At 41.8% G+C, this 15297-nt stretch overlaps 1 protein-coding gene across 1 annotated transcript; it reads right to left on the bottom strand.

The window, feature by feature from the left end:
* Positions 1–2072: 2072 nt before the first annotated feature.
* On the bottom strand, positions 2073–11007 carry LOC119326133 (protein SEMI-ROLLED LEAF 2-like). The gene is made up of 20 exons (XM_037599840.1): positions 10927–11007; positions 10468–10699; positions 10201–10275; positions 9152–9267; positions 8705–8819; positions 8456–8584; positions 8071–8118; positions 7429–7631; positions 7143–7339; positions 6708–6985; positions 6442–6591; positions 5933–6364; positions 5688–5837; positions 4814–4886; positions 4485–4612; positions 3688–3882; positions 3460–3597; positions 3241–3366; positions 2949–3095; positions 2073–2762 (listed from the first exon to the last, which is right to left on the bottom strand). The coding sequence occupies exons 2-20, from the start codon at positions 10576–10578 to the stop codon at positions 2613–2615; spliced, it is 2961 nt and encodes a 986-aa protein (XP_037455737.1). The 5' UTR covers positions 10579–10699; positions 10927–11007; the 3' UTR covers positions 2073–2612.
* Between the last annotated feature and the right edge of the window lie 4290 nt (positions 11008–15297).

Below are 15297 nucleotides of genomic sequence, written 5' to 3'. Positions count from 1 at the left end.
AGATGACAAATGCCCACACACTAGCCCTTATGCCTGCGTGCAAAGTGGCGTGTGGGCGAACTACTGAACGCCCACACACCAGCCCCTTCCGTGTGGTGAAACGGTCGTGTGGGCGACCGGGTGAACGCCCACACACTAGGCCAGTCCTACGTGGCACTAGAAACATGCCAAGATCCGTGCGCTCACGAACGGACGCGGATCCACACGTGTGGGTGAGATGTAAACGCCCACACGTGTGGGCGTTAACATTTCCGTTCTTGTTTGATCATTTTTGTGTACGGTAAGGGCACTCTCTAGCAGATCTCTTATAAGTTATATTCAGGGATTTTCTTATAAAAAAGGGTTAGGTCTGAAAGTACCTTTCTACACCCGAGCTCAAATGCTCCTGGTGTGAACAGTAAAAAATTCAAACAATTTTGAAATCACATTGCTAGAAGTCATGACAACAAAAAACAAAATCAGAGCTCTAAAATGCGTTTGAGAGTAACATTTTAAGATCATCAATTTTGCTTTTTTTACCACACCGTCCACCAATGTCATTTCATGATGAAATTTTGCATGCACAATAAACATTTCTTAAAGTATGCCATTTCCAGAATTTCTTGAAATGTTTTTCTATTTACTTTTTTACTGTTCACATCAGGAGCATTTGAGCTCAGTTAGAAACTCGGCATCCCCTAAAGGCATGTCTAGCAAATCCCTTCTGAGGTGCATGGGGTCTCCTAAGCTACGTCCATTTCAACAAACAAACCCTCCCTAACCATGTCTAGATGGGGACCCACAAGATGGGGTTTGCACCTAGTGCTGACTGCATCTGTCTTGGAAAAAAATTTGAGCATGATCCACGAGTTCTCATATGACCCACGATGCCCGCTAATTAAGGTTACCCTGATTATTTCCGTCCTAAGCGCAACCAACCTTCCCTTCAAGCGAACTGCCACCTCCCCTGCTCCTCCCTGATGGCTGCCCTCGGAGACTAGCCTCCGTGTCAGTTGCCTCCACCTCCCCATCTTGTCCATCGACCCCACCCTCACTTATGGCTCAAACGTCACCACTCCGCTCTAGCAACGCTTTCCACCTCTCTTTCTTCCCTTGGTCAAACAGGAAATCCACGAGGCTCATACAATAGTTGTCCAAATCACACTCTAGACCAACTCCTCTTATAGGGAAGGGATCTCAATTAAGGGAAGAAGTACAAAGGGAAGGGCCAAACTCCTCTATCAGGAAAGCGAACTATTTCCTCCTCCAGGATTGTTACTCCACTCCACTTCTTGATTTGTGCCCAGGCTTATCCGTGGTCCGTCACCATGTTACGAATCCACTCCATTGTTGCTCACTCCACTTCCCGTCAATTTGGCCATCACTAGAAATTGTCTTGTTCAACTAGAATAGTTATTATGTCCTTTTCCCCCTTAGTATGTATAGGCAAGGGGATGCTAACATCAGTCCCCTTGCACTTCGCAACAATGGCGAAGGTGCCACAACCATAATTTCATATATAGCTCAGCTATGGTCCACCTGAGGCCTCCGACCACCCACCTCTTTTACTCACAATTTTGTATTTCAAGAGCTTAACATTAAATAATGCACGCATTCAATATATGGTGGCAACGTATACAAAATACAATTATAAAAAAACATGTCTACTCTACGAATGTGGTGATGACCTATTGGAGCATTTTTCAAGTTCCGAGACAGTTGTGTTATGCGCCAGCAAGTTCGAGGACCAAATCTGCAACCATACCTCAAACTGTAACTATCTTCTAGTGACCAGCGGGGCCTGCCTCACACCCAGAGGCAGGAGTGCTCCCTGCACGGCAGCCCTTCCCTCATGGACAACCCCAGCCCACACCACCCATCGAGTTACAAAGGGGCCCACCCAGCAGCCACACCGTTCACAGAACCCAGCCAACGACCCAGTCAAAATTGGGACAAAAATTCAAAATTGGACACCTCAATTGATTGAGGGAGCTCTAAAATTAGGGAGCATAGTGAATTTAAAGATATGTTGTCTGCTCGCTGTTTTTTGGAACTACTTTTCATTTTCTATGAGTGCACTGAAGTCCATTTCACCAGGTGCACTACTACAAGCAGTGGAAATGTTCTCTGTGCTCACCTAATTTACAAACTTGATGAGCCAAACAAAGATCAACGGGTTCAGCTCGAACAAAAACACTGAGCAGATGAATTTCCTGGACCATATACACATGAATACCAACATGTGACACGGCATGATGAGCCCAGCTTGCATAATTACAGTTGCGAGATAGCTGGTTAACAACTGAATGATAAGATAAACCCTAACAGATTGCACAAAACGACTAGCTGGTTCTTCTTGGGCAGAATTAATTACATCCCCCATATGACCTCGACCGGTAGCAAGGAGTAGGCAACCGACTAGTGCTGTCAAGGCACTGTTCAATTCTTATGACAGGATAAACTCGTCTCATCTTGCATACCGGTGACTCCCCTCGATCTGTTGCAAGTAACAAATGCGTCATGCTTGATGCATGGAGCTAGAGCCACCATTTGCTGGAAACTGGTAGCTTCTCATGGTGTTGTGGGACCCTATATTTGCACGTCGCTGTGTTCATTTCCTACGGCAGGCGGTCTTAGCAACCAGCGGATGTGGGGAACTTGTCATAGGGATTCAGGACTGGTAGCTTGCAGAAATTGGAGTAGCACTGGTCATCGTCTGTGTGCAGGATTATCCCAGCTATTGGAGAATCTGGCTCAGATGACTCGGACATCCCAGTGCCAACCTGCAAGTCCCAGGAATCTTTGTGAGCTTGATACGATGACCACACAAAACAGCAAGAAGAACCGCCGCGCTGTATAGAAGTAATAGAACTATATTATATGTGATGTGATTGACATGTCCAACGGTTCATTCCATAGAATGTACCATCTAGACATGTTTGAATGTATAGTGAGCTCAAGTTGCTAACCACTTGTTGAAGGGTACTCATGCAGACAGATAGCTTTTTCTCCTTTCCGATTAAGAGAGCTTCGCATTGGCTGGCCAACTCCTTAAAAGGCAAACCCTGGTTTGTTGACACGGACAATCTTCCAACACTCTGAGATGTCTCGGAAACCTGCAGAAGTGATAACCTCTTTTTTAGCATGTATTGCTGCATCTTAAAAGGCTATTAATTACCACCTCCATATTTCATGAAAGCTATTCAGCTTTGGTTATGCATTAACCAGAGTACAAGAGGTAACTAGGAGATAAATTCATACTGATTGCAGAAGCTGATCGACATCAAGAAGACTGTTATCCAATGGTTGTCGCGACGTCGGTTCTGCTAAGGTGTCAGTTGGTTCAGGAATGGTATCATCCTCGAAAATAAATCCCATAGGAATAACCTGCATAATAAGTCCCACCGCAATATAAGAAAAACAAAGATTAATGGTTTACAGGATTTGATATTTCCTCTATTGCTAAACATGGCTGATCACCTCCAAGGATTTTTGGTGCATCTTCGCGTTATATGCAGGGGATTTTGAAGGTGATGCAATAAAATGCGAACCGATAGGACACACATCGTCTGCAGAGAAATCCTCAAACAACTGGTTTCTTACAGTAGATAACTCTGGCTGCAGAAAAACACAGCATATTGGGAAATTAACAGCTACAGAAGCAGAAAATGTCAAAGCACGAGTATGCAAGGGATCCTTGTGACTTACGTCAGATAGCTTCAAGCTCTCAAGAATAAGAGAAACTGCTATTTGTTTTGACTGATCATTCAGTTTGATGTTAGAGAGAGATTTCGTAGCAAAATCGTTATCTTCTTTCGAACCGTAGTCTCTAAAGACAGATTCGATACCACTGTCGAGAGCTTGCAATCTGAGGTCATCAACTAAACGAAGAAATGGATCAACCTGGTAAACATAATTATCGGAAATCAGCACAAACTGCATAGTTATACAACATATGATTTCTATAAAGCAAAAGGTACAAGCAAAAAACATGTAAAAAGAATAGTGAACTATATTACTTTTGTCATCAATGATCCCACCAAGCATATTAATTCCATGTCGGCCACTGTATTTTGAGACGATATTGTACTTGTTAACGTTGATCTGGTACTGTTCCAAAAATTATTGGCCGTACACCAAAACTGGTAACAAAAACTCGGCTGCTGTTGGTCGGTAGCACAGGTATTCGGCTAAACAAATGATACTTCTGTACCATGCACCATTTTTTTTAGGGATAAAAAAACTAAATAATTCATTCATTAACTTTGACTAAGAAATTGCTCCATACTGTTGTTGGGGCATGACTACACAAATATCTCATAAAAATAAGAAGGAAAATGTAGGAGAAGCATGTTCTACTAATAGAGAAGAAATAGGAGCCCAGTTCTTGTCAACATTTGCTCTCTTTGTGCCCTAGAAATAATGTTCTCTTTGCGGATTTTCTGGATTGCAAACAAGTCTTCACCACAGAAACGTAATGAACAAGGATATGTTGTTTCACTTACCGTACTTTCAATCAGCAAATCTTTCACAACTGGAATGAGTGTTGGAACACTAAAAGCTTTCGAAAAGAACACAATCATAGACGTCGCCAGAGTAAAAAGAGAACGCCTGCGTGATGGTGGCAGAAAACCTGCAAAACATGTTACATTGCAGAAAATATTTTAGCCTAAACATAGGACTTCTACTGCATATAGCCATAAGTGAAACCAGAATAAGAAGAAAAGAGCAGATAACGCTGCCAAAATAATTGTTATTTCTATGAATCACAATTCAGTGGAACAAAATAAGTTTCATATAAAACATTCTGAAAAAAAATCATGGAAATAAGTACCTGCTTGTAATGACATATTTCTTAAAGAAAAAGAAAGCTGAAAGCTGCCGACCAGAATTTCTAGATGTGAGTTCTGCAGTAGATCAATTAGGTCAAATCACAGAGAGTGATGGAATCAAATGTCAAATAAATCTTGCAGCTCAGAGTCGTAGAATTTAAGGTTAAAACTACATAAAGAATAAAGATACACATAAGAAAGAAGAAAGTTGTCAATTATCATAACAGTGCAATAGCTGAATATGACCATCATTGATCTATATAATCTGGCAATCAGTCATATAATAAGGAAATGGGAGATAAGAATCATGCTCCGATCAACTGCAGTCTTTGTCTTCCAGACAAGATCCTATGAATTATGGTATAATCGGCAATGCAACAAACCAAACAAGATATGATAGCACCCTAGATTATTGTCATTATGCTGAGAGCTTATGTATTATAGTGATTGCTCATACAACTGAGTTTTGTAAACGGTGTTATTATGTGAATACTCAATGAAATCCTTAATACTACCATCCAATATATATACACGGATTTATATCAAAATATGTTTTCCTTGTTATGTATTCCCTCCAGTTCACAAATACGTGCCATTTTGGACATACCTTCAGTCAAACTTTTAATTGACTGCCAACATCATTTTCAATACTGTTTAGATTGGAAACATGAAAATCTTCTGTGTAGATTTGTGCACAATTTTTTTTAGAATATTATAAAAAATTTTAGGTTATAGCATATAATATAGTTGCATCTTGATAAAAACAAAATCAAGACTATTCAAGGTCTAAAACGTCGCTTATTTGAGAACTGGATAGAGTACTGGCAGGAAACACACAAAAAACTGGTCATAGATCTGGGCAATGTGCTTCCTCACCTTGTCTCCAGAAAATAGTAGCATCAAGCTGTAAGTATGTGAAATTGCTTCATAGTTTCGTGGAACATTTTCAGGTGACAATGCCTGGGTCCACAGCGATGAAAGCAGAATATTTGCCTGACGTGCACTCAGTATCAGGATGACTGGTTCCTGCAAAGTAAAAGAATAAAACTTCTGTTCTGCTAAGAAACAGGCAGTTACTGAATGATCCTGTTAGCCACAAGAAAGCTGAGTATAATACATACTGTTTCTGGAGCAGGTCCACTTGATTTACTTATTTGTGTTGCAGACGGTAAAGAAGGATCTTTTACACTAGTCATCCTTTGGATAGTCTGTGACTTGAACAATTGTGGCTCATTTTCACTGCCCTGATCTGCGTCCTCAGTGATGATGGGCATTAGATTTGAGCTTTCCCGCCGTGGACTTCCACGAAATGAAGACACGTTTCTTTTTAATTTCCCAAACAAAGCTGCTGAAGATGAAAAAACTGACGATGTCCTGGATAATGTCTTCTGCAGATTAACCTTGCTTGTCTGTGAAGTTCCTGAGAAAGAGCATGGAGCGACAGAGGAGGGAACAAGAACAACAGAGAAAATCCGGTGTGCCCCTAAATGGGTCTCGCAATCGGGATAGACCATTGCCATAATCAGTTGATGAAACAATGCCTCAGGAAATGCCTACAGTGTGTAGTATACCTTGTTAAACATTTTGTATACAAGAGAGCGGAAAGAAAAAATATTTTCAATCAACATACTTTGCTCTTATATGTCAAGTTTGGCAATGAAGCAATTATTTGAGCTGTACGATATGCTGCACAAATGGTTGACCGTGCAACAGGTGTGGTACTTGAAACATTCTCCAGTACTACAGCTAATGTATCAAGGATAGGTCCAGCATCACCGATCTGAAGAGCATAAAAGAAAATTCAAGGAGCATATAGATGGGTGGGCGTGGTTGCAAACGATCCATAGCTTGCAAACAACAAAGGGTGTTTCTGAAACAACTTCAGAGAAAACTGACCTTTCTAGACATTTGAATAATGCATTCATCTACACCTTTCTGATAGCTGTCGTTCCATTTGTTTTCGCCTCCAAGACTTCCATCTTGCATACTTTTACCCAAATGCTTGACCATATCACTAATTGCGGCCATTATTGCAGTAGAAGATTGAGCTTTGGAATTCTCAGCAAGGTGTGCTGTAACTTCAATGATGTCTAGAATCATATCTGGTTGGTTCGATACATTCTTGTGTTCGAGATGCTTAACTAACATCGACAACAATATATGCGCATTCTGTCCTGCCAGCCAATAATTTAAACTTATAAAAGAATAGAAAAATTGTCAACACTAGCAATCACTGAAGATAAGCATGCATGTGTAGATATCTTGAATACCACATGAAAATATAAAGTGTACACCAATTAAATCCAAAAGGCTGAGGAAATAATGAAATACCAGCTTTCTCCATCACAATCTGCATATCCAGAAGGACACACAGTGCAAGTCCCTTAGAAGGTGACCACATATTGTTAGTATCAAAATAACGAAATACTGTCTCCAGAACTCGCCGGATGGTTGTTGCTTCCCTGGATATTCTAGCAAGGTTGTGCAGGCAAATCCCTGACCAGAAATTAGGACTTGCTGATTCTTGTCTGTGCAGGAAAAATGATTTAAAGAGATAAGATATTAGAAAAAATATTACAAAATAAAATTCTATGAACTCCAGCCTGAAATTCTTTACGTTGTCAAATTCAATGCCCCGTTGGTAGTTCTAATATCTTTCCATGAAGAAACCCTTGCCAAAATGGTAGCAGCAGGAGGGTCATGACCTTCAGCCTTGAGAACTTCATTCACCCAGCGATTCCTTCTGTCCTCAATGGTGTCATCGTTAGTCTCGGAATTTGCATATGGGCTGTCATAGTTTTCCAGAACTGCAGAGACAACCTGTGCAACCAAAAAATAATGGTTGAGAACAGAAGTAGCCTGGCAGAAGAGCAGTTATCCTGGATTCCTGATACACGGTTGTGCCCGTTTGGCCATATGATCTCAACAGAGTTAATGACTAACTGGCAAGTAGAAGCTTTAAGTTACATGTTTCGAAGGAAGAGAAAACTAGGAGCAGACAGACAGGTTCATGTTCAATAATCATATATACTCCCTCCGTAAAGAAATATAAGAGCGTTTACATCACTAATTTCTTATATTTGTTTACAGAGGGAGTAACTTATAACATGGAAAGATTGGAAGGTAGTACTATGCATGGCGAGCTTATTCAAACTAAACAGACTAAAAGATCAACAGTAAGACCTTGGATTTGACTAAAACTGTTTCTTTGTTGTTTTTATACTAAAATGCAATGGGAAATAGAAAACACTGCACTTACATTGTCAAGTTCTGCAGAGATATGGGAGTGCTCACCCATAAACCAGACCTGAAAACACACATAAATGGACATATATGAGTATTTCGATATACATTTGAAACACAAATATGGGCACATATGGCCTGTTTTTGTACTGATGAATCCATCCCTTGGCAGGACAGCGCAAGCCCCAATCTTTTGATGAGAGGATCAAATAATATCTCAAATAGCATGATGCACAAAAGACAGAAAGAGATAACTTTTTGAGGAGATGCATCATGCATGATGACACTGTCTAACCCTACTATTTGACGTCACCGCCCAAAAAAGCATCATGAAGGACTAGCTGCCAATGAGATAATCAGCTGTAGATTCACTAGGTATATATAACAAAAGAAAAAGGTACCAAAGATGAAAGGGCTTGGAGCGCAGCAGCATGAAGACTAGATATCTTCTCCTTCTCACCCATCTCTTGGGCCAGCTGACATAGTATAGGAATTTGGTTCTCTAGATTGAACATGTAAGTGCTGTCAACCTGTAACAAGAAGAGTGTAACACACAACTCAAAATTTGCTGAAAAGAGTTGTCTTTGATGATAGCAAAATTCGAAACTATTTTAATTCACAAATTGTTGCCTACCCGAATGTCCAAATACCTGGTGGTTTACAAAGTCAAAAAGCATTTGACACCCTATTATCCGTAAGTCATCATGTCTATTTTGCTCCATTGTGGTCTCTACGATGGTCAGTAAACTATTGGCAAAAAGGGGCCTGCAAAACAGTGACTTCGCTCATTATAGCAATTATTCACACAAACAGAACACATAAAATATTTGCACCCAGGTACAATTTTTATTGTTGCAAGAGATCAGAGTCTACCCAAAATAAATAGCTTGAAAAAAAAACATAACTCAAATATACAATTGGACAAAGAGTAACATAAATGACATTATTCTATATAGGCATGACATAGCAGTCTTGAAACTGAAAAATAGTGAACATACAATGAAGTTATCATAAATATACAAAATTCCAACATTTAACATCTAGAACCTTCAGTGATATATTCAAAAGAGAAAATGCAACTAGCAAAAACAACTTACAGTTGCTCCGGACAAGAACATGTCACCTTTCGGTAAATTGCCATGACAACTTTCACTGAGCCAAAACGCTCAGATCTCAATTCCTTGAAAAACTTTTGCTCCAAATAAATGGTAATCTGTGAAAGTAAAGTGCACACGCATCATTATTTAGGCTTTCCAGCTCGTCCCTTCGAAAAGCAAGTTCATCTGTAATTAAAACTCTCTTTAGTTCTTAATCAGAAGGCAGTACTCTTTCCCAGTTTTTCAGACAAGTAGCATAATTATGAATGAGAAAAAGATCAAATCCATGGGTAGGGAAAAACTCATACTTTCTAAAACTCTCCCTAAGAGGTATAACTCTCGGGTTCCACTACTTGTCTTATAGTATGATGTTATTTTCTAGCAATTTTGACTACCAGATGCCTTGCTTGCATTGAACATGTACCAGCAGAAATAGACTTAGAAGCATTAAAGTGCATATGCGGAGATTCACGTCTTGTATATGAAAACTAGCATCTTATTTTCATTAAGAAAACCGGCTTGATGTACTCCCTCCGTCCCAAAATTCTTGTCTTAGATTTGTCTAAATACGGATGTATCTAGTTACATTTTAGTGTTAGATACATCCATATCTAGACAAATTTAAGACAAGAATTTTGGGACGGAGGGAGTATGATATAGTTAATTTTTAGGTGGATTTTCTTTGCACAATTTAATTAAACTCTATATTGCTGTGGTCAGTAACATAGGCAGCTAGCGGCACCCAAATAATACAAGTTTGAGGCCAAGGCTAAGCAATTTTGCGGCGAACACGAGAGGAAGAGATCTTCAGGTAAGCAGCAATTGTCACAACCAGCAAAGAGCACAAACAGACGATTGTAATTGCAGCACAACATCCTGGGTAGAAATATAAAGGGTGCAAACATGATTCGGTAAGAAGTAAGTTTTAGACTTCCTCAGAGAATTATGTTGCACCAGAACAATACAACACTGACCTGTTGGTCACAATCGAACACCGCGGGGAGTCGCACTAGAACAATAAGTAATAAGAGTCTAAAAGAGAAACACACCTTTGGTACACGCAGTGAATTCTTGGAAATATATTCACACAGTTTGCCTATCTTTCGATCGTTTGGCGGTTCATCCTGAAAAACGGAGACCAAAGTTTCGAGAGGCCATCAGTTTCCTGAGAGGTTATACAAGACACACGTTTTGCAGAGCACATATGTGCTGGTATACGAATCTAGAATACTGTCAAAAACAGGAAAACTTTGCTAGCATTGCGGTCTCAAATTCAAAGTTCAAATCCGTTGGAACATTATAATGCACGTGATCACCTGCGACTTGGGGAAGATTTCGGCGAGCAATTTCTTGTAGCGCTTGACCGGGTGGCGAGACCTGGTCCGCAGTTCGGGGCAGAGGAAGCATAGGCTCTCGCACACTTCCATGGTCGTCAGCAGGGCGCCTCAAACTCCACCATTAGGCGTACACGCAGCGTACGCGGTTCATACCATCAGCGAAATCCTATCGCGCCCAATTCCCACTCACACCTACAACAAGCAGCGTCACCTACAAAAAAAAAATTAACCAAACGATCAAACCTACCATTACGGAATCACCAATCAGGCGCTCACATGTACAATGGCCCAAAATTTCCGGCTGAACAAGGAAAAGTTGAAATGGGGCAAAATTTGCCGGAGGAGTGGAGGACCCACGTTCGCTCGCTGATCATCACGACAAAATCACAAAACGAATCTCTAATCGGCGGAGGATACCGAGAGTCCGGTCGTGCGTACCTGGGGGGCGGTGGATCGATCGACGGGACGGGACGGGCGGGCGCAGGGCGCGGCGGCTGGTCCGCGCCTCGCGGCGGGGGCAGGCGATCGATGGTGGTGGTGGTGGGGGGTGGTGGGAGAGAGAAGGGAAGGGAAGGGGGGGTCCGGGCGAGGGAGGGGGCTCCGCTCCTCTTCCGCTCCTTCCTCCTTCGTCGCCGCGCCGTCTGCTGCCGCGCGCCTAAATTGCTGCCCTCGCCGCGCTCGCGTGGCCTTTTCCTATATCTGGACACTCCGCCCACGGCTTCTCCGGGCGCTTTTGTACATGCGCACTGACCCGGGCCCACGTCTCGTCTCATTGACAGATGGGCCCGCCGGATATAGGCACCGCAAAATGCCCATTTTAAGTTCATCAAAATGTTTGTCTAAAAAAAAGTTCATCAAAAAGTGAGCAAATGGCGTTTTTTAAAGAAAGTCTGTTTGAATCAAATTGCTTCAGATAGGCCCCCTCCTTCTCAACATTTTTTTGTGACTACCCCTATAAAAAAACATTTTCCCTGCCTAAGGACAACTCCAACGCAGGAACGCTAACTGACGTCCAGTTTGTCAGGTTTTCATCCGTCTGGTATGCTACTTTGGTCGTTGTCCGGCCTTGTTGGTGCCATTCTGTTCAGTAAACCCAACCGGTCGACCCATTTGGTCCAGCTCATTTGTTTTGTTGTCAATTTTTCTCAATTTCGACATTCTATATATATATAAATCAAATGAACAAATAAAAATGAAACGTGGCTCTCGATTAAACAAATAAGTTAAATAGCTTCTATTACAACGCAAAGTCAAATAATTTTTATTACAACCAAAAGAATTTGAAATTGTAGCAAATATATTGAAAGAAAAAAGAGAAAATTCATCTATTGGTTGCCAATGTGAGTTCATATATGCTCAACCAAATCAATTTGGAGTTGAATATGAGTTGTCCAATTACACGTTTTCTTGGTAAAATTAGGTGCATTGTGCATATATTGTCGCTCTGTATACAGGCTCAATGTTCTCACCCCGATAATTAAGCCTTGGTTAAAGATGGTGTCATCACGCTCATCCTCTATGATCTTATTATACATGATCACACAACATGTTACCATCTCTCACATCTTCTAAGTGCTCCATCTTCTAGCAGGGTGCCAAACAATAGTCCATCGAGATTGAAGCACACAAAGCACGCTCCACAATCTTTCTATCACTCCTGTTCTTGGGCAAACCTAGCCCTCTTCTCTCCTAAGGGCTTTGAGATTGTCTTCACAGTAGTTGCCCATTGAGGATAGATATCATCAGCTAGGTAGTATCCCTTGTTGTATTGGCAGTCATTGACCTAAAATTTGACATATGGGGATTAGCCTTCAAAAAGCCTAGCAAACACCGGAGAGTGCTAAAGCACTTTGATATCATTGTGAGAACCTGCCATACCAAAAAAGGGTGTCAAATCTAAAGATCTTGTGATGCCACGACTTCAAGTATGACCGTGCAAGACTTAACATGTCCTTTGTATTGCCCCTGTCAAGCAAATGAACAGTTCTTCCACGGCCAGTGCATACAATCTATGCTTCCAAGCATCCCCTGAAGGCCTCTCGATTCATTGATCGCCAACAACCGAGCTATATCCGCATCATTTGGTTGTCTCAAGTACTCCTTGCCAACACACTACAATCACAGTTTTGCGGAACATATACAATGCCTCAAGGCATGTGGAATCACTCATGCGGACATACTCACTTGTAAACATCCGAACAACTGTAGTACCTTTTTTATAAGAGAAGAAGCCAACCTTTCCAAGGGCACCAGGCTTGCAATCGAAGTAATAATCGTACTACATCACTCCCTTCCAAAGACGGTTGAACACATGTCTCGCCACTTGGAAGCATCACCAAAACTGGGCTTGTGAGCTCAAAATAATCGTCATAGAGTAGGCAATGGCTACTTTCTCTATTACAACTCAAACCCAGAGCGTGGCCCAGCACTACTAGGGAAAACCCTATCAGTAGCGCGGGACGACGCGCTACTGATAAGGCGCTACAGCTAACGTGTAGTAGTAGCGCCTGTCATCCCACGCTACTGCTATACATGGCTAGCAGTAGCGCGCTTTAGTGCAGAGCGCTGCTGCTAATATCCGCATCACTTTTTAGCAGGAAGCGCTACTGGTAAGGGAGCGCTACTGCTAACTTTGTTCCCCTCGCTACTGCTAGTTTTATTAGTTTCTGTTTTTTTCTGCATATTTGTTTTGTATTTGAATAGGCTTTATACAATAATCTTTAACATATCATACACATACAAATGTAATCATAGAATATACATACAAATAGTCTCATCAAATCATGTCATCATCATAATCATCATCCAACACAAAGTGGTCTCTCATCATCATCTCGAAAATGGCGATACAAGTCTCGATTACTTGCAACTACATCGTCATCCATCTAAACAATGATATACGCGAGAAGAGCTATCACTATGAGTGAGAGCGGAAGTATGCAGTACATGAGTTCGTATCCCTCTCTCGCATTAGCGTGAACCTAAACTAACTACCGACTGTCGCTTGGAAACCGGAAACTGGTACACCTGGGCCTGACACTCCGGTCACTCGTCGTATACTCCTGGCGTAGCACTTCTTCGCCATCGATGATCTATACACCGGCATCGTCACATGAGTCGATGATATGCAACATATATAGTTGAGAAACAGAAATAGACAGACTTGGCAAAAATAGAAGCAACATATCATAAGCATAAATAACAAAGTTCATCGTACCCAAAATGCCCTAACTAGAGTGATCTTCGCTAGTCGAGGAGGACGATTTAATTACATCACAAAAAAAGTTTCGCCGTGTGATACGTCTCCATCGTATCTATAATTTTTAATTGTTCCATGCCAATATTATTTAACTTTCATATACTTTTGGCAACTTTTTATGCTATTTTCTGGGACTAACATATTGATCCAGTGCCCAGTGCCAGTTCCTGTCTGTTGCATGTTTTATGTTTCGCAAAAACCCAATATCAAACGGAATCCAAACGGGATAAAAACAGATGGAGAATTATTTTGGAATATTTGGGATTTTCCGGAGGGAGAATCAACGCGAAATGGTGTCTGGGGTGGCCACGAGATAGGGGGGCGCGCCCTCCCCCCAGGGCGCGCCCTGGACTCTCGTGGGCCACCCGTAAGGTGGTTGACGCTCTTCTTTTGCCACAAGAAAGCTAATATTACGAGAAAAATCTGGGCGAAAGATTCACCCCAATCGGAGTTACGGATCTCCAGATATAAAAGAAACGGTGAAGGGGTAGAATCTGAGAACGCAGAAACAGAGAGATTGATCCAATCTCGGAGGGGCTCTCGCCCCTCCCAAGCCATGGGAGCCAAGGACCAGAGGGGAAACCCTTCTCCCATCTAGGGAGGAGGTCAAGGAAGAAGAAGAAGAAGGGGGGCTCTCCCCCCTTGCTTCCGGTGGTGCCGGAACGCTGCGGGGGGCTATCATCATCACCGCCATCTTCACCAACACCGCCGTCATCTTCACCAACATATCCATCACCTTCCCCCATCTATATCTAGTGGCCCACTCTGCCGCAACCCGCTGTACCCTCTACTTGAACATGGTGCTTTATGCTTCATATTATTTTCCAATGATGTGTTGCCACCCTATGATGTCTGAGTAGATTTTCGTTGTCCTATCGGTGATTGATGAATTGCTATGATTGGTTTGAGTTGCATGTTTTATTATTGGTGCTGTCCTATTGTGCCCTCTGTGTCGCGCAAGCGTGAGGGATTCCCCCTGTAGGGTTTGCAATATGTTTATGATTTGCTTATGGTGGGTGGCGTGAGTGACAGAAGCACAGACCCGGGTAAGTAGGTTGTTTACGTATGGGATAAAGGGGACTTGATACTTTAATGCTATGGTTGGGTTTTACCTTAATGAATCTTTAGTATTTGCGGATGCTTGCTAGAGTTCCAATCATAAGTGCATATGATCCAAGTAGAGAAAGTATGTTAGCTTATGCCTCTCCCTCAAATAGAATTGCAATAGTGATTACCGGTCTAGTAACGTAGTCAATTGCCTAGGGACACTTTCACCACTCCTACCACCACTTTTCCACACTCGCTTTATTTACTTTATTGCATCTTTATCTAAACAGCCCCTAGTTTATGTTTACGTGTTCTTTATTATCTTGCAAACCTATCCAACAACACCTACAAAGTACTTCTAGTTTCATACTTGTTCTAGGTAAAGCGAACGTCAAGCGTGCGTAGAGTCGTATCAGTGGCTGATAGGACTTGAGAGAGTATTTGTTCTACCTTTAGCTCCTCGTTGGGTTCGACACTCTTACTTATCGAAAGAGGCTACAACT

The sequence above is a fragment of the Triticum dicoccoides genome, chromosome 6B, assembly GCF_002162155.2.
Source record: "Triticum dicoccoides isolate Atlit2015 ecotype Zavitan chromosome 6B, WEW_v2.0, whole genome shotgun sequence".
Lineage (NCBI taxonomy): Eukaryota > Viridiplantae > Streptophyta > Magnoliopsida > Poales > Poaceae > Triticum > Triticum dicoccoides.
Note: the sequence above shows the minus strand (reverse complement) of the source record. Positions and strands in the feature narration are given on the sequence as shown.